The sequence below is a fragment of the Meleagris gallopavo genome, chromosome 4 (genome assembly GCF_905368555.1).
Source record: "Meleagris gallopavo chromosome 4, MGAL_WU_HG_1.1, whole genome shotgun sequence".
Classification (NCBI taxonomy): Eukaryota; Metazoa; Chordata; class Aves; order Galliformes; family Phasianidae; genus Meleagris; species Meleagris gallopavo.
Window position 1 is genome coordinate 12673557 of NC_139407.1, and position 20306 is coordinate 12693862.

General features: G+C 39.4%; 1 protein-coding gene across 4 annotated transcripts in view; it reads left to right on the forward strand.

Moving 5' to 3' along the window:
* Positions 1-4309: 4309 nt before the first annotated feature.
* DCLK2 (doublecortin like kinase 2) overlaps positions 4310-20306 on the forward strand; it is a 78121-nt gene continuing 62124 nt past the window's right edge. For all 4 annotated transcript variants that reach the window (XR_014882841.1, XR_014882842.1, XM_010709572.4 and 1 more), the window contains exon 1: positions 4310-5168. Coding sequence is in view for 2 of the 4 variants with exons in the window: in XM_010709572.4 (XP_010707874.2) it covers positions 4754-5168 (415 nt within the window). In the remaining 2 variants the exon portion in view is untranslated. The remainder of the gene's footprint in view (positions 5169-20306) is intronic.

A 20306-nucleotide genomic window follows, 5' to 3' on the forward strand; every position in this document is an offset into this window, starting at 1 on the left:
GACTATGCTGGCTTTAGCAGTTGCAAGATGCAATTCTGCTCCAGTGTAAATGGTTTTGCTGGTAGCATACAGTTAGATGTATGAATTTGTTGTCAATGATGCAAAGAATGCTATGGTGTATGAGCTGAAGTATCACGGGTACAGAGAAACCATGTAAAAATTGAAGGCATATTTCACAGAATGATATCTGGTTTCCTTTTAAAAATTAAAGCAAGATTCTTATAAAATGAAAGCCAAATGACTATCTTCTTTTCTGTACAGGTACTGCTGTCACTGTCCAGACTTCATTTTGTATTGTACTTCAGAACAGACATAATACATTTAACTAAAACTTCTGTTTGTAGTTCAAAACAAAATAGCAGCATGACATTCTCCCATAAATCCGACAGCACACGTAAGAACATCTACACCATAACTACTAGAGCAGTCACATAAACTTAGACATTCAGGAGTGGGTTTGGCCTCTCAGCTCCAAAATAACACTTCTCTTTAGATGCAAGAATTCTCTAACGAAGGCTGCAAGAGCTCTAAGCTGAAACCAGTCTCCAGTAAGGTACACACAAGCATATGTTAAGATGAAAAGTGTAAAATCACTAATCTATGAAGATACCACTCACTCAGTCTCCCTCCATAACCATCAAGGTGATAAAAATAATGCTAGAAGGTTATTGTCAATGATTTTCACAACCCTTCTTGCTTGTTTCCATCACTGTATTATTAGAGTACAAGTCAAGCTTAACCAGTTACAGCACTGTGACCCAGAACTTCTGCAACTAAGCAAGACGGGTAAGGCCCACAGAGACTTCCAAACTGAGAAGTGCACATACACAATCGTGCTAACCCTAAACATAACAACACGTACTAGCAAGTGATTTGCCTCCTCTCAATTACTAACTACAACTTCATTCTTCATAATAATTTATTTTACACTCAGCCAACAGTGCTTGGAAGGAGGGTCCCTCAACTTTTTTTTTTTTTTCCCCCTAAACTAAGTACCCCACCTGCTATTCCCAACTACATTTGCCTTTCTCACAGCTGTATGTTGGTAGCAGCTCAGAAAATACTCCTAATCAACAGTTTATTCCACTTTCTTCATTTTTGTTACTTTCAAGTGATGCATCTTGAAGTAGAATATAATCACTAAATATATGACATTATAATTCCACATTTTGTCCCACTTCTCCAACCTTCAAGGTATTCAAGGCATCATCATTATTTGCTATGATTATGTCTCTGAAAATCCTCAAGAGTTAAAAAAAATTCCTCTGGAGAATAAATCTGAGAAGTATAATTCCTAATTCTACTAGGTATTAAAATTCATGGATGCGATAAAGGTTGTTTTTTTACTCACTTTGTTTTTCTTGATGTCAATTCCTCATTACGCCTCTGTCTCCTACAAGAAATAAAGATATTTTCACTCCTTGTACCACAAGGCAAAAAAGCTTACAACCTTTTCTCCTGCTAATAAGCCACTCTGATCTTAAATTTGATTAAAATAATCAGTTACTAAGCCAGATTGACATTTCTCTTAAAGACACTAAATTTTCATATCTTACATTAAACAGACTGAATTACAATTATTAGCAATTCTGCAAAAAATTTCTACAAAAAATGATGATAGTGTTAAAGACAATACAGCGATAAATGTTTTAAGACCCCTGATAGCTTCTTACAAGCAGTCTAAAAAAATAAATGAAAGCAAATATAAGTATTCTTTTGCCTGTAAGTCATGTTGTTTTCTCACAAAACAATGGTTTTTACAAAAAAAAAAAAAAAAAAAAAAAAGTCAGGCCCTTATGTTGGACTTATGATATATTTAACTCACAAAACATACCAAACAGTCTTCTTGACTCTCCTATGCAAACTGAATTTAACATTATTGAATTGTTGAATTTGTACCTTCAATATAATAATTTCTATTTTGATATTTCTAAAGGAATTAATTTTCTCAAGTAAACAATCTGAATAAATCCTATAATGATTTATAGGAAATGTACAGTTATTCCAAGAATAAGAATACCTCAAGAATGAATGATAAGCTCGTTAGTTATCATGTCAGGAGATTTCCTTTAATAAAAAAAAATAATAATCAAATTATTCAATTATTATTATTATGTGACATTTCTTGCTGATAAGAGAACTGCTAATTTATGAACACTATTTGTAAAAATACAACAAGAAGACAACTGGATTGCGTAATTGCATAGCTCAATTCTACATAAGACTATGTACCACACACAATAATTTACTCATAATTCACTGAGATAGCAAATGTAACTCAGCTCCAAACCGTATTGTTTTGGAGTTCTGTCCCTCACCTCTGAAAACCTTTCCAAACATCTGCTTAAGTACAGAAGAGTCTTTAATGGAAACAAGGTAACAAGAAAAAAGCAAAAACATACTTACAAATACAAGTGCCATTCCCACATGGAGAAGACAGAGCTTATTAAAAATCCAAACCACATCTGCAGAGAACCAAAATGAAAGAAAACAAGTGGAGGAACACGCTTTGAGTGACACCAAGAATTTCTTTAGCAGTTATACGCGTAGGTATAATTACAACCTCTCTGTAAAGAGCTTTTTTATTTAAGAGCAATTGAATCTCACAGGCTAGAAATCAACCTCCCTTTTAGCTTTAATTTACTAAAGAAATATAAATCCTATCCCCCATCCCACCACCATACAGAGTAAAGAAGTCAGAGCAAGTGCTGAACATAACACAGCATCGGCCAACAAAACAACCTAAAACCTATACAATATCTAACCTGATTAAGAAATTGTTCAACACAAATTCAGTCATAGCTAATATATTAAATTCGCACCTACATTTCACTTACTACTCCACATGAATCCTCTATACACGCTTGAGCGCTGTAATACAGAAGTTATTTCATCACCTGAGCCTCACCAATGCACTAACAATAGTTAACAGCTGGGAGAACAAAGGTCTGTAAAGAGAGAAAGTCAAATGACCCTGATCTTTGTGTCCTGCTTCAGGGCATACTGAAAAAAAGTTAGTACAAGTACCACCCAGCTGAGGCTTAAACTGAGTAATTTGATTGGTTCTGCAAAAATGAAACATGCCCATGCAATCTGGTGCCATTAAACCACATTTAGAAAGCTGGAGCCTCACAGCTGACACCAATCCACTTTGGAGCAAAGTTACACAGGTGGGTTTTTATTAAGAGGTCTAGAAGCTACATATCAGAAGCAATCTGTTTTCCTCTATTCATGAACCAAAAAACATTTCTTAACCTCTACAGAATGTCATCCTAACAAATGCAATTGTGTCTTAAGCATAAAAAGGACTTTCATAAACCTATCTTTCATACCTTCTGGTTCCAATTTAATTTTTGCATAGAACATCTCCACGTGCATCAGAGAATCAAACTGATTGCCTCCTTCCAACACGTAGTGAGTAAGCAGTGTGGAATTGAACATACAAATGGTTGTATGGGCCTTAGACAAAAGAGTGTAAACTGTGATCATCTGTATCAATCCCTCAAAACTGGAATTTCTCAGAGAGAAAGACCTGGAAAAAAAAGGCATGAAAACTTGTGCCCAGGTGTAAATGCTTTTTATTTGTTTTTTAAATATTATGTTAAGAAAGCATGTTCTGTGTTACTTGAAAATGTTTATAAAAAGTTGAAACTGAAGCCACTTCAATGCACCTGCAGGCCATGTCTGCCTACAGAAAACTTGAGCAGTCTAGTGAGTATATAAAAGTCACCTGGGGAACATGTGGGCTACAGCCAGTATAAGAGATGAAGGTGGTGAGAGCCGGGCTACTGCTGATGTGGTTCCTCTAAGAGAGTGGGAAACCTACTGGGTAAGTGAGTGGTGTTGGGGTAGTATGCTGTGTAATCTATCGTAGGGATCCTGCTTTAGGTCTCTTACAAACCCTACATGTATGTGATTCACAAACGGAAAAAGTGGATTGGGTGGGGGAGGGGTGGTGGTAGGTTTATGTCCTGATGAATGCTTTGGAGAAAATCCTATAGAAAAGATTGCAGAACCTGAAGGTTTCAGCTGAATAACGGAGTGTCGCAGCAAGGCTAGGGCTAGGCAATAGCCTCACTGCTGCACCTGAGCCACAGAACCAGCTCAAGCTTGGGGGGGCATAGCTGCACCCAAGGGGCAACCAACCTCCCTACGACCACTCCACTTCCTCAAAGAATCCTTCTCGGTTTCACCTCCTGATTCTCCCTCCACCCCCGTTCTCGCCGCCACTGCGGACCCGCAGCCGCGGCGCCCCCCCCCACGCTCTCAGCGGCGGCGCGCACCCGGCGCTAGGGCCCTGCAGCCACCGCCCCGCAGCTCGCTCCTCCCGCTGAACCGCCGCCGGTTGTCGTCTCTCCGAGGCGCGAGCCGGCGGCGCCCTTGCTCGCCCGCGGAGGAGTCGGGAAGCTGCGCAGCTCCCCGCGCTGACCGGCGGCCGAATAGGCGCTCTGGTCCCCACCCCCTTCTCCGCGGCTGGGAACGGGCCGAGGAGCGAGCGGCGCGCGGCATCCTCCGCATTGTGCGAGCTGCGCGGGCACGGCGCGGAGGTGCGGCCGCGGGGCGCCCCGGAGCCTCCCGCCCCAGCGCCGCCGTTAGCCGCGAGCCGCCGAGGGATGCTTTTGTGTGCAACGGCGGGCAGCGGCGGAGCCGGCGGGTGCCATCGCGGGGCGAGCGGGCGCAGCCCTTTCTGCGAGAGCGACTGGGCGCGATGCTGAATTAGGCGCGCGCGGCCCGAGGGCGGGCAGCTGTCCCCATGGCGAGCAGCCGGAGCATCGAGCTGGAGCACTTCGAGGAGCGGGACAAGAGGCAGCAGCGCGCCGGCCCGCGGCGCGGCGGATCGGGCTCGGGCGGCGGCGCGGGCCCGCGGGGCAACGGGCTGATCCCCAGCCCCGCGCACAGCGCCCACTGCAGCCTCTACCGCACGCGGACGCTGCAGGCGCTCAGCTCGGAAAAGAAAGCGCGCAAAGCCCGCTTCTACCGCAACGGGGACAAGTACTTCAAGGGCTTGGTGTATGCCATCTCCAGCGACCGCTTCCGCTCCTTCGACGCTCTCCTCGCCGAGCTCACCCGCTCCCTGTCGGACAACGTGAACCTGCCCCAGGGCGTCCGCACCATCTACACCATCGACGGCAGCAAGAAGCTCTCCAGCCTGGACGAGCTGCTGGAAGGTGAGGGGCTGTGGGGGGGTCTGCTGGCACACCAAGAAGCTGAGGGAGATCACGAGGACTGAGTGGGCTGCCGCTGCCTGCTGCTAAGGCCTTGCTTTGGCAGCAGGGCTTGTCCGTTTCTCCCATCAGGTGGGCTGGCAACAACGGTGGGTAAGCAGAAGGTGCTTCTCCTCTTCAAGAACCACAGGGAAGTTCTTGGCTGCCCTGTAGTCATCACCATTTGTAGTTAAGAGGAATGTTTTAATATAGTTCCCTAACTGTTACTATGCTGTCACTGGTGCCTCACAGCAGATTAAGCTTTCCTGGGTGCTGTGAAAAAGGATGTCTATAGCTTCCCACTTACTAAAACAAACCAGTGTTAAGTTCCGCTTTCACATACAGGTGGTGTCCATACTCTTTAAGGGAAAATAGCTACCTAAATCCAAAAACATTTGAAGGAATGGAATGCTTTTCAGAATTGTCTCTTAGTAGCCTTTGATAATGGGAGTTACTGCAGAGATGGTGTAGACCTTGAGAATCTGAGCAGTGCTTCACTACTTCTCACAATCATGGAGTATCCCAAATTGGAGGGAGCCAGAAGTACTTCTACTGAATGAAACATACAAGTCTTCTTTGTATGGAATGATAATTGCCTGAACAAGGAACAGATAAGCCTTTAAGTGCTTCCTACAGCTTAATTTACTGTCATGTAAGCTTGTTCTGTGGCTTCCATTTTAGTGTGCAGCATCTTTGCAAGTATGAAAGTCAAGTATTGTCAGGTGTATTTTGTCATAAGCCCAAATTTGAGTATGTGAAGAGACACCTCAAGTTAGGTATAGAGATATACTTTAATAGGATCATTAGAGTTCAAACTCACCTGTGTAACTTTGCTCCAAAGTCGATTGGTGTCAGCTGTGAGGCTTCAGCTTTCCAAATATGGTTTAATAGCACCAGATTGCATGGGCATGTTTCATCACCAATCAAATTACTCAGCTTAAAGCCTCAGCTGGGTGTTACTTGTACCAACTTTTTTTTTTCAGTATGCCCTAAAGCAGGACACAAAGATCAGGGTTATTTGACTTTCCCCCCCTTACAGGCCTCTGTCCTCACAGCTGATAATTATGGTTGGTGTGTTGGCTCAGGAGAAGTAATTTCTGTAGTACAATACTCAAGTGTGCATAGAAGATTCATGTGGAGTAGTAAGTGAAATATAGGTGTGAATTTAATATATTAATGGCGACTGAATTTACATTGTCTATCCTGATCAAGGAAAACTTCAATGTACAGGTTTTAGGTTGTTGTGTTGACTGGTGCTGTGTGTTGTGTGCAGAACCTGCTCTGACTTCTTTATTCTGTAGGTGGAGGTGGGGTGGAGGAAAATGATTTTTATTTCTATAGTATACTAAAAGGCAATTCTCACACATCTGAGTTGGCAACTCTCCTGAAAAGCAATCCTCCACCCCTACAAAGAGTTTTATGAAATCATTAAGGGTTGAAGAAACCCCTAAGATCATCTAGTCCAGTTGTCAAGCCATCACCACCCTGTCCAATAAACCATGCCCTTAAATGCCACACCTTCACATTTCTTGAATGCCTCCAGAGAAGTTGACTCCACCACATCTCTGGGTAGCCTGTTCCAATTCCTCACCACTCTGAGAGAGAATTTTTCCTAATATTCTACCTGAATCTCCTCTGTGTCTCCCATCCTATGCTTTGCTTGCAGAGTACGCATACCTGCAGAAGCTGTGTTTTCAGTAAATGCATGCACATTCCAGTTAAGACAACTTCCCTCATGTTCTCTTGAGATGTCCTATGATAGTATTTAACTTGAGCATTTGTAACATTGTAACGTGATGGAAAGTGCAACAATGATAGTGGGGTAACAAAGTCCTAGGCTGCAGCAAGCAAGGGTAAACGCAGATGCAGCAGCCATAAACAATAGAAACAAAGGGGGAAAAAAAGAACTGCTTACCCTTGGAAGGCCTCAGGTACACAGAGATCTCCAGCAAGAGATTCTTGCCACTTCTGCCAACCCTTTTAATGAGGTCTGGGAAGGGTTCCTAGTGGTTAGTTTCAAAATGTTAAAAACAAACAAACAAAAAAAACAAACAAAAAAAAAATGGAGTGTGGATGGTGCGGAAAGCAGATAAATGAAATCTCAGATAAACTAATGTTAAGTTCGAGTGACTTTTGGAAAGTTGGAAAAAGAACGAGTCTTAAGCATCCATGCTTAAAAAAAAAAAAAAAGACTCACTGTGTAGCCAAGTAAATGCAGCTTACAGTCTCATAACTACATTTAAGTTAATAACTGAAAGCAAAAACTGACTTCCTGTCTCTTCAAATATTCACTGAAAGAGTGACCTTTGTCATTGTGCTTCACTGGAAGAATAAAGCAAAGCAAATGTCACAATGAAAATGCCACTTCCTTGCTTTCTCTGTAAAATGAAAGGGGAAAGAGATTCCTGATTACTTAGTCATCTATCCATGACCAATACAATCTAAGGAATCTTAAGAAAATCCTGTAACATCATAATTGAATAACTAAATGCTCCAATAAGCATGCAAAGAACTTAACCATATAAGTCTAATCACCATACAGGAATAGGGAACGACAAACAGTGATGGGAAGAAAGCAACGTTGTAGTGAATCCATCATTCCATGAAATTCTCTGAGCCCTTTGCCAGCTGTTTTTTTTTTATTGTTGTTGTTCCTAGTAGGCTTGGGAGATATTTTTTTCTTGTGGTTCTCTTTTTCCAGCAGAGCAAGCTTGAACTTTTTGAATGAGTAAAGATTAGTAATGTGCTGAATCTTGAACTGCTGTAACACAACAAATAGTTTCATATGGTATTCGGTAGCACTGCTTTTTTAATCTTTGGAAAGTTAAAAAGTCATCATGCATGCCAGCTACAGGCTGAACATCAGCCCAAACGTAGCTACTTAATGGAATTCCTAATTATTTGACTAGCTTGTTTGCACATCAGTGTCACTGAAATAGTGCATGGAATCACTGCAGTTGAAGTTAACTAATGTCATATCTCTGAATTAAGAACTTGAGACCTTAGTCACACATACCAAGCCAGAAAGATGTGTGTTAAACTTCCTTTGACTCTAGCTTGTGCAAATAGCTCTTGGACACTGAGCTACCTACCCTAGTATCTAATTTGGTTAAAAGCTGGCAGCATCAAATTCTATGCTATAATAGTCCAAACTGGCTGAATTGAGTCACCAATACATGTTTTTCAGGGTTTGGGTGCATTTGGTAGTCTGCTGTAAAGGGAAAACAGCTAAGGCACAGACATACTGTCAACTTCAAATATTACTGTCACAGGTTGAGTCACCTTAATAAATGTGATCTGGTCACAATTTTATTGAAACATGACAAGCTCCATTTTAAGCATATCGCTTTTCTTACCTGAATCTGACAGGCAAAAAAAAAAAAAAAAGTCATGGTTTGCAGGACCAATCCTAGGAAAATTTCATTTATATTTCCAGCCCCTGTAGATTAGGAAACATTATGGATCATAAGTTTGACAGTCTTCATTGCTTTCTTAGGCTGGGAGGAGTGAAAAACTTCAGTGCCTGCTTCTGATCTTGCTTGAGCATAGTAATCCAGAAAGAGGATGGATTTAGCTACTGTTACGAATTTCTTCCAGTTTCGTGTGCACCTTTATTATCTGATGCTACTCTGCTTTACTTGAGTAGTGGATTCCATGTGGAATGTTAACATTTTCATTTCATTAACAATAATGAAATAATAGTTTAATTTCTGTTATCTACCAAAGTTAGCTAATTAAGCATTCATCTAAATCCTTTGTTGTCTTTAGAACTGTAACTTCCCTAAAGCATAACACAATGGTAGTAGAAAGAACCATGCAATTCTTCAGCACTTAAGCTTCTGTTTCACATTGGTACTAGTTATGCCTTGTCTTTGCTACCCTGTGTTTTGATGTCTTGGTGGTGAAAAACATGGAGAATCTTGATTGTTAAGATCTGCTGTGAAGCTGGGAGAAGAAAACAACAGTCCTGGAAAGGAAAGTCATATTGATTTGTTAGGTGACAGGGACTCTTTCTAGTTCCTTAGGTAGGAACCATTGCTAAGAGTTCCTGTTTTTTAAACTACAATGCTTAATTGATACAGTCCTTTTACAGTATCAGTTGTTTGTCCCCAGGCTTGAAATCAGCACACACCTGTAAGGAAGTCTATGGGGAGAGGTGGAGAATCAGTGTGTTTCAAATCCAGACATTGCACAAAATACTTTCTGCTTTAGATTATGCATTGTCACTGCATATTACATTAAAAGTAACATAATAACCTAAATTGTAAAAAGTTGTTAACTGTTTACAGGCTGATGCCTACAGACCCACCCCTGGGAGAGGGGGAAGGGGAGATGGGAAAAGGGTAAGAAGATGGGCCTAAAAACAAAACAGCAGCAACAATCTGAGAAGGAAAATTAATTTACTAAAAATAATATCAGAATGCAAGATAACAATATAATATAATTGGAATTGAGGCTAATAAAACAAATGAAATAGGAGAGAGTGTCTAAAACCAAAGTCCTTACTCTAATGCTGAAGGCAAGACAGCTAGAGAGCGCACACGTGGAAATGAGCAGAAAGGGAAAAGGGAACATCTTGTAACTTGTGAAGTTTTATCTTTTCCTCTGAACACAAAATGGAAATGCAAAGTCCCCTGGGGTATGTAGTTCTTGTCTTCTCAGAACCAGGTGCCTGTAACTATCAGCAGTCCATAGAACTGGAGCATTAATTCTAACTCCCAGTGCTCTACACAATGTTATGATATGGAATATCATTTAAAAAAATCATAAAACGGTGACATTTCCCCTCCTATTCCACATCACTACATCATGCTTAATATATATACAAACAATAATTAACACATATGTATACACATGGAATTACTGACTGCACTCCCCCAATATCAAATTCCCTTGTGGCACACACTGAACATCCCCATTTTTCCAATATTACCCACCAAGTGGACCCAGGTCCCTGGCCAGAAACAGCTCTTCAGAAAGGTTTGCCCTTTCCAGAAGCTGGAAGGACCCAAGACTTTTTCCCCAGAATGTTCTCTACATGAACTGTAGGAACCTTTTCCCCCCTCTACAGTATGTAGGGAGCTGGATTGGGTAGGACTATCTCAATTGATAAAAATTTGAGTATTGACCAACCAGGTGACTTCTGCCACCCATTGCTTTTAACAATCCATTGTATCCTTTGATTTTACCAGAAGCTGGTGCATGGTAGGTGATACGATAAATCCTCTCAATGCCATGATATTTGGCCCATGTATTTACAAGAGAATCTTTACAAGAGAAGTCCCATTATCTGACTCAATTAATTCTGCAGCACCATGTCACCATACGACTCATTTCTCAAGACCTAACATAGCCTTTCCAGCAGCAGCATGGAGTATTGCTTATGTTTCAAGCCACCCAGTTGTTGCCTCCACCATGATAAGCACATAACACTTAACATGATGAGTTTGGGGCAAGATGATATAATCAGCTTGCCTTGCCTCCCTGTATTTATACTTTTACCATCACCCTTCCCCCCAGAGAGGTTTCGTCCTCTTGGCTCATTTAATTATGGTATGTATTTCATAGTCACGACTAACCTGTGCAGTAGTATTCGTAGTTAAGTCCATCTCTCCATCTCCTGCCCATATATATGTTGCATCTCTTCCTTGGTGGACCAAGGTTTCATGGACCCACTGAGGTAAAATAATTTATCCTTGTTCTACCAATCCAAATCTATTTGAGCTACATCAATTTTGGCAGCTCAATCTAACTGATGGTTACTTTGTTGTTCTTCGGTAGCCCAACTCTTAGGCACATGATCATCTACATGGCGCACCTTTACAACCATATTCTTTATCTGGGCAGCAACATCTTTCCACCATTTAGCAGCCCAAATCCTGTTTAAGTTTCTGTAATTACTCAGTGCACTGATAGATTAGGTCAAGAAAATATTATCTTGTCAGGGCAAGTAGATGGTAGCAACAATTAAGCAATTATTTGTAACCTGTTTCAAAAGGTTTAATTACCTTCCCACGCTAAAGTCAAAAGAACCAGGAAATCTCTAACAAGAGTAACGAAGAATGATAAAATGGAAGAATAACAATTTTAAAAGTAAAAAGCATTTATTCTCGAGTTTATGTTCAAATTGCAGTAGTTCCACAGTCCTGAGGCAATGGGTTATCAATGCAAAATACCAACATAATTGCTATTTCCAAGCAAAATAAGATAGTCCCACCATTGTAAATCAACTAGTTTCCACAAGAGAAGTGTAATCTACTTAAGACTTATTTACTTACTGTGGAGGAAGCAGGCGGTATTAGGTAGGGATTACGCCAAGATCCCTCAACTCTTTTCCTAAAGCTTTTCAGAAATCTTGATCAGGGAGTTGGGGCCAGAAGATGTTCAGAGGTCCCTTCCAACTTGAGCAGCTCTGCAATACTAAGAAACCTTATATGAAGCTGTTACCTGCACCTTCTGGCTAAATAAAGTCAAAAGAGAACTAGAAGCAGTCATCTGCTAAAATTCTTCTCATCATACCAGGTTTTAAACAGTACAAAGGGGAACATAAATGCTTTATACAACAAATGTTGGTGACTTATACAGGGCTACCGGAGGTGACATGAAAGAACTGTAAGAAATTTATGAGGAAGTTCTGTGAAAGAAAGGAAGCAAAGAAGACCTAAATGAAATGTAATCCTTCATAAAAGGGTTGCTTTTATTTTTAGATTCAGTCTTTTTATACACGCTGTAAATACACTCAACTTTATGTCAGAGTACAAGAAGGATGCTCTGCCATGGTCCTTCAGTTGGAAGGTTAGTTGTTTTAACAACTGCCACATTAAACTAAAAAAGCAACTTTTGGTACTCTTGAAGTAATGAGTTCCACTAAAAGAAGAGGGATATGAAATGGGGATGAAATGTACCTAGAAACCTGATTTGTCCTGCGTGCTTCAAAGTGAAACAAGCTTTAAAAATGTTGAGAAAAATGTGGTGTTGGCATGTCTTCTTACCTGCTGTAGACATGCTATTTCTTATGTTAGCTCTATCATCCTTTGTCATGCAGTGTGTCATTTAAAACACCGTGCTCTAAATGAATCTTTGAGAAGATAATAGTGCTTGTTAACACTTCACAAAATCTAACCAGAAAAGCTTGTTCAGGATCTTCGGTTCCAAATACCCTGACTCAGGATTTTTTAGTGTTATGTATTTCATTTCTTCCTTACATTCCCCTCTACATGGTATATCCACCTTCACTTAATGTGGAGGTTTTATCTAATGCTAAAGGAAATGAAACATCTGCATGTCTTTTATTAGCAGACTGTTTTTAAGGACAATATGTCTGAATGTTTCTCTGCTGTTTTTAAAAATGCCTTGAAGTTGGCTTCAGCTCATTAAACTTGTGCCATGATGAACCTTGAGCTGTAAGGCAGCTGTATTTCCTCAAAAACTAAATTTTTGGAAGTGATGTATACTTGTGGTACAAAACACCAAGATACATCTCTTTTCCTATGCATACCTAAAGTTGTATGGCTGACTTTTTGAGAATTTGTCCAATTCTTCACTCATGCAATTTTGTTTTGAGATAAGCTAAATACCTTCCCCATGAATAATAATATCAAATAAACAGATAGCAAAAGAACTCTTTCCTCAGATGAGTTTTTGAGTAGACTAAACAGTATTTAGACAACTAGTGATCTATGGCTATTTATTAGTCAGATTGATCAATATGATCTTGTTTTCTCTTCACCATGGTGGGAAAGCTGTGAATATTTAAGTTCAGTCGGTGTTCTCTGTAACTGAAATCCTGCAGTGTGCTTGAACTTCCTGCCAACATTTATGAATAGTATACCTGATTACTAATGCAGAACAGGTAAATTACTAAGAAGCAGGTAGCGTTCCCTCACTAATAGGCAATATTTCACATCTTCTATTTGTTTTTTTCAGTTTTAATAAGACACAGAGAATCAGTAAACTTACTCCATTTGTTGATTATATTGCGACTCAGAATGTCAACAGATGTTATTCATTTTTTGCTAGCATATGGCCCATTTGAGTAATTTCTGGTGGTAGCAGGATTTCTTCCTTGAAGTGTCACTTTTAGATTGCTCTGGGTACCGTTGTGAAGTGCTGGATGGATGGTACATATGTTCTGTTAAAATTATGATGCCAACCTATAAGGAAGTTTCATACTTCTGCCAAAACTGCTCTACAGGCTGGCTAGGTTTCCTGAAGAGTTTGGCTGGGTTTAGGGCCCCAGATTTAACCTGTGCTGGTGATTCTTGCTTTTCTTTTTTCACACATACACACATAATAGCGTTAATAGTGTTTTTACTTCATTAGTCTATATTTCACATCTTTACCTGCAAATTCCTGTGTAGGTAACTTTACAATCTGGTGGAAAAAATAGGGAGCTGTTTGACTCTTGTTAATGTTGTATGTCAATGACACTCTGTATTAACAGTAACGTAACTGCTGTTTAGACTAGCATGTATTAACGTCAAAATGTATCAAGATGGTTTCAAGAGCAAAGCGAGCCTTCAAACCTTACAACTGGCAGTATTTAAGTCAATAATGTAAACATATGAAGTATTGTTTATGCTTGCGTTTGGAGCCTTGCAAACTTTCTGTATCTGGTAGATTTGCAATTTCCTTTAAAAGCCACAGCATGATCAGAAAGCCTACTAAAGTCTCAGAAAAGATTTTCTTAGTGAGTGTAAGACTATAACACAATGGAAAGCATGGCACTAATAGCAGGGTAGCAAAGACCTAGCCTGCTGCAAGAAAGAATAAGCCCAAATGCAGCAGCCATAAAACAAAGAAGGAGGAGAATGGAAACAAAGAAAAGTCTTCTTGGCCTTGGAATGCCTCAGGTACACAGGGTCTACCCATGCTGCAATTTTGACTGGATGTCAGCCAGCATCCTGGCAAAGAGGTTTGTTTTCTCTCCTCTGAGAAAACAACTTGAAAGCACAGAAAATTTTACGATGCAGGATGGAATGGATCTATTTTTAAGTAAAGAGAATAGTGACCTTGTACTAGGTATCTTGACTGAAAGATTTGAGTACCTTCATAGGCAACCAGAAATAACATAAAAATTCAAAAATTAATTGTCGTGTAATTAAATTAAAATTTTGCAAATCAGTACACAGGATGGCTGATAATCGCATCTTTATGATAAAACATTGCTTTAAGTGTTTTTTTTTATTCCAGCTGTAAAATCATGTGGTTTTTTTTTTTTTCAAAGCCATCCTCAACCAGTTACCTAACATGTTTTTCACTTTCCTTTTTTTTAATTTAATTGTGTTTTCATGATTACCTCATTTGCCTTTTAGCAAGGACAACATATCTGAAGAGTTGTCAAGTGTCAGGGGTTTTGCTGAGCATACTTAGCATCAACATTGTTTTACTGCTGCTTTCTCTGCAACATTTGCAAGAGGTACTCAAACCCCTGCAACTGTAGATTTTTATTGTTATTGTTACTTTAGTTGCCCTACCTTCATCCACAGACACTTGATAAAACTCAGAGTAAACTGTCATTTCTAGCTGCTAACCGCAGTACACTTCCTAGGAACCAGATAGCTGTTTCTCAAATTGTTTTGGATCTCTGCTTTTTTTAACCTAATCATTACAAGACGGAGGAGCAGCAAAGCAAGAGATAGCCTGCTTGGATGTAACAGCAGTAAGGTGCAAAAGAAGAAGGAGAAGTGTCCGCCTACCTTAGAAATGCCAGTGTGGTACTTGGGTAGGCAGAGCTCTCCAGGCAAGACACTCAACTCCACTCCCAACATTTCAATGAGGTCTGGGAAGGGGTAGATCCTGGCTCCACCCCCTCTGCTCACTCAGGTACAGTGCACGCACCTGAGCTCCCCTGGGTTGGCCCTGCCTTCTCACCAGGTGCTCAATCACTGGTTCAAGATGTAACCTAATTATTTTGCAGGCACTGCTATTTTAGTAGTGCTTGCTTCTTTTCTTCTATTTTCTCTTAGGGGTTCAAACAGTTGCTTAACCACAAAACTAAACCACAAAACCCACTCCTGATAAAATTAAAGAGATGTTTAGAATTTGTGCAGTATTTCCCCATTTACAGCTGAAAAGGAACTGTAGATCATCATGCCTTTTACCTATGATCCTTTGAACTGGAGTGTTCAAACTCATTTGATTAAGCAGTTATCACCACCTACCATTTCCTGTCTGTAAAATATCCCTCCCACCCATACAGCAATCCAGACAAGAAAATCCATGCTACTCTTCAAGTGTCACAGTTCAGAGCCTGCTGCTGTTGACAAATTCACCAGCAAAGCCAATAGCACAGCTAGTACCTTCTGGACAAAGCAGAGGGAGCAAAGGAGCCAACAGGAGAGGTAACTTTCTCCAGAGATGGGGGAAAGTAGAAGCTTAAATTGCCAGAGATAGAACTGATAGAAATGGTCTGGAAGATACATTCTAAGATTCCAAAAGCACAGAGACAGAACATCAACTACAGTTAATCAGTACCGGGTTTACTCAATTGCAACAACGGTGGCCAAAATTGCGTACAGGAATCTATAATGTTATAACATGATAGAAAGTGCTGCAATGACAGCAGAATAGCAAAGTTCAAGACTGTAACAAGTGAGAACTCACTCAAATATAACAGGTGAGGGCACAGAAACAAAAGAAAGAATCTGCTTACCTTCAGAAAGCCTCAGGTACACAGCAATCTCCAGCAAAAATAGCCTTTCTTCTACTTTCTGCCCTTAAATGAGGTCTGGCTACTGTCCTTCTGGTCACTAATGGACACTACATGCAGCTGAGCTCCCCTGGGTTGTCCCTGCCTGCCCACCATTGCTCAATCACTGTTTCAAGAAGTGACTTAGCATTTCCACTACAGTGAGATTATATGTTAAGGCTAGACATAAGAAAATCTCATAAAAGGCACTTATAGAAAGAGCCAAACTTATCTATACTTGTGATTTGATTTGTAAAGTTATCTGTTCCATTATTAACCATGTTGGACTCAGTTTGACTGATTCAAACAACAGCAGTGTAAATTAAAAACAACCCCCATGTGAAAGAAAAAAATTGTCTTTCTGGGTGTGCGTGAAGATCACCGGATTTAATCCCAAGCAAATTTAAAGTCAGTCTACATGTTAAAGCTGCAGTCAAATATTATATACAATACTACATTTTTACATTTAACTACCTACAAAGTAAAATGAGGTAGTATTTTCACAAATGGCTTGAAAATTCTTGCAAATAGATTTGTGCTGATGTATTGTCTACTTAGAGGATGGCTAAAACAACAATTCAATCAATATCACAGTGTTCCAAAACTAATGGTGATTTTCTTAGGCTTACTTCTGAGTATACTATTCTCTAGGAAGGTTACCTGTAGTGAACTTTATAGCTGTAATTTAATTTACCCCTACCATTTTTTTTTTTTAGTTAAATACTTCATACAGTTGTATAGTCCATTGGATGCCCTGTTAAGCCAATCAAATCTATAGTTGATTCTTAGAATGGCCAATATATAGAAAATCAGTCTTTATGCAGAATGTAACAAATGATTTATTTGCAAGTAGAACTTAGAAACTGTGGATGAAGTCCTGGCTGCAGTGAAATATTAGAAGCTTAAGTGGTAACTTGAGTAAAATAAAAACATCCTTTATCTTTTAGAATATGAACAAAGGAAGTCAGTGCATGCATTTGTCTATCTCATGTTATTGTGCCATATCTGCCTGCATTGCAGGTGTAGTAAAACTTGCTTTTCATGTAAAGACCTCAATAACCAATTTTAGTTTGTATGACTAAAATAAGAAAGCAGCACACAGTTTAAAAACACTTAATGAACAATCTGCCATATGCTACAATTCTCAAGTAATTAGGCTATTCCTCTATTTGCCAGTTATAGAAAATTCTGCAATTAGTTTTGCCAGATAAACTTTTTGGAAAACTAGAACAGTTTGTGCTTCACATTAAGGCTTGGTTGAATGCAGCTGAAACAACTTATTTGAAATACATTCTTATAAGAGATAAATTGTTTTGTTGTGAAAAACACTTTTTTTTTTATCTAACAAAAAAAACTAATATGTAAGGATCAATAATAATATATATATAAACCTTTAAAATATAAAGAAACCTTTAATAAATGAGTATTGAAGCCAGCTCATATCATTAGGGAGCAAACTGGTATGAACCAACAGGTTTTACACTGCCGTTGTAAGTGGATAAAAATCCTTTTTTGTCTATACTCAATGAAAGTCTTGTGACAGGATGAATTCCCCTTTTCTGAGGTTGTTGCAATTTGACTAGACAGATAGTATGGGTCATATTCTGTGACAGTGTAAGGAAGATAATCTGTTAAGGGATCTGAAAGTTAGAATATACTATTGAGACTTCTCTGTGGTAAATCTAGCAAAAGGACCTGCGTTTTCTGCTTCCTTGTGTGTAACAATGTATTTCAAGTAGGAGAACCTGCTTCTTTATTTTGTTTTCCAGATTTGTTAATTTTAGTTTAAATCAGAGTTATCTTGTAAACATTTGATTTTCTGTTTTTTTGTTTTTTTTTGTTTTTTTAAACTTTCAATACATAGTAACTGTGGAGATAAAAATGTGGTGTTATTTTGAGACAGGGTGTTACAGGAAAAGTCTTTTCCTGCTTTCCCATTGTAATGACAGCTGCTTATTTGTTGAGTGTTAAGGATTTTCTTTTATTTTTTTTTTTTTGCAGGTTTTTGTTTGTTTTCTGAGGAGAGGGGGAAGCAGTTTTTTGCCTTAATGTTAATAGTTTGAAAGGATAATTCTTAACATGCTTAGTGGCGTTCCATTTTGAGCTATTTTGTAGTAATTATAGCGACAATTCATTTAATTTCTACATATAGCTGCATAGGCTGTACTTCAGAAGTAACTCTGAGGTAGTAAGTGTCCTAGTGTACTGAAGTTTATTTAGAAACTTTGAGATGCTAGGGGCACTTGGTGTGCTTAGAAAATTATCCTTGTGCATAGGGTGTTGTCAGGTTTATTTATACATAAAAATTGTTACCAGATGTTGATTAAACTGTACCAAAGTCTTATACACATCAACTTTTAATCAAGAGGTCAGGGACAGTTCAAAGTTGAATGCCTGTGTACAATTAATGAATATATCTATGTTAGGGTATAACAGAGAGCTTGGCTATGATATTATTACACCAAAGCAGGAAACAGAAATGATAGGTAAACTCACCTGTAACCTGAGCTCACAAGAGAAACTCCAGTAGAGCGGATCTCCAGAGGAGATCCTTCCCCACTGGCAGTCAGCTCTTAAATGGGTCTAGGAGAGGTGGAGCCAGGCTTCACTCCTTCCTGCAGTGCAGGTGAATTGCCTTCACCTGTGCTCTGTGGCTGACTCATTGCTCACCTTAGGTGATTAATCAGAGGCTCAGGCTGTGATTCAACAGCCCCAAACAGCCTGGTATTGTGAACCCAGAATAATGACTGAGTTCTGGTTATTTGTTATTTTTAGAGAATATAATAGTTAGCATTCTTAAATGTCTTAAAAACCTGTGAGTATGCACACACACATTTGGAAAACAATCAAAGGAAAAAACACACCAACTTCCAACCCAGAGCTACTTCCTAGGTGCACTGACAGAAAGTTTAGCATGTAATAATGGAAAAACGTCATCCCAAGGGTTCTATATCACACAATAAGTTAACTGCAGAGAGGAAAATAACAAAATGATTTGAGGTTTTCTTTTCTCACACAATACATACTGTCAGTCAGAATCTAATATCCTGTTCTCATCTTGCATCTAGATTCTGCATTAGCAATATGAAGAGGTTTGTTCCTATTAACTCTCTGTAAGGTAAAAAATAGATGTCTGTAAAAATGAAAACTTCTAACTTAAACAAAATCAAAAGCATACTGCTGTTGTCTGTGCAACTCCTTTGCATTTTTGATGTTAATAAGAATATTTGCATGAATGAGAACAACCAGCTTCTTTGAGATACTTTGTATGTGGCAGCTCTGTGTTTAGAACTAGAGAGCTCATTAGAAATTGTTTAGAAAATAATGATAGACTTTCCAAATCAAGTATTAGTGGATGTAGAGCTATTTCAGGCTAACACATTAATAAGATGTCTCTGGAGGCTCAGGCTATTGAAAAAATGCTGTTGACCCATGTAGAATTGTAAGGTAATTCAGTTTGGAAGGGATCTATTAAAGGTCATCCAATCCAGCATCTTGCTCAAAACTGGTCTGATTAAATCAGATTACTTAAGCCTTGTTGCAACTTAGCATGTGGTTCTGTGGTAGTGCAGGCTTCTTGTCCACCACAGTTCTTTCTAAGCTGTGCATCTGTGGATTGGTTTTGTTTGCTTGGTTTTTTATTTGTGTGTTTACCTACCACCACCAGTGTACATGCAGCTGCATGGGTATTCCATTCCAGGAACTTGTGGGCTGAAAACAGCTTATTTTTCCTTTGTTTATTTTTTGGAAGAAGAGGTCTTTCTGTCTTTCTCAGTTGCTGTATTGTGCACCTTTTGATCTATGAATATAAGGAGAAATGAAGGGCATGAATGCCAAGGCAGTGGCATCCATGAAAACTTGTAACTAATTGTTTCTTTGTACTTCCTTGGAACATTGTACGTATGATGCTTCTGGATACAGAACTGGCTACCAAGCTTTCCTGAACAAAATAGTTTAATAATTTAATTTCATCCTGTTTTCTTTCAAATACAGCAAGCAATCTTTCAGAAAGGACTAAAGGCATGGTAAATTAGAAAGCAGTAATTAGTGTGGGAGAGAAAAGAAGCTCAAAAACATTCTCCAGAACACAGTAATTCTTAAGAAGGCTGAAGGAAGTTTACTGTGTTGCTCATAGAATAAACTTTGCAATTTTTTAAACAAAATCAGATCTCCACATCTGGACTACTTTGTTCAGTTCTGGGCTTTTCAGTTTGAGAAAGACAGGAAACTTCAAGAGTGCTCAGCAGAGGGCCACAAGAGATGTATGGGGGCCTGGAGTGCTTTCTTATGAGAAAAAGCTGAGATATCTGGGTCTGTTCAGCGTGGAGAAGACTGAGGGGAGTCTTCTTGATGCTTATAAAAATCTAATGGGTGGGAGCAAGTGAATGGGGTCAGGCTCTTTCCAATGATGC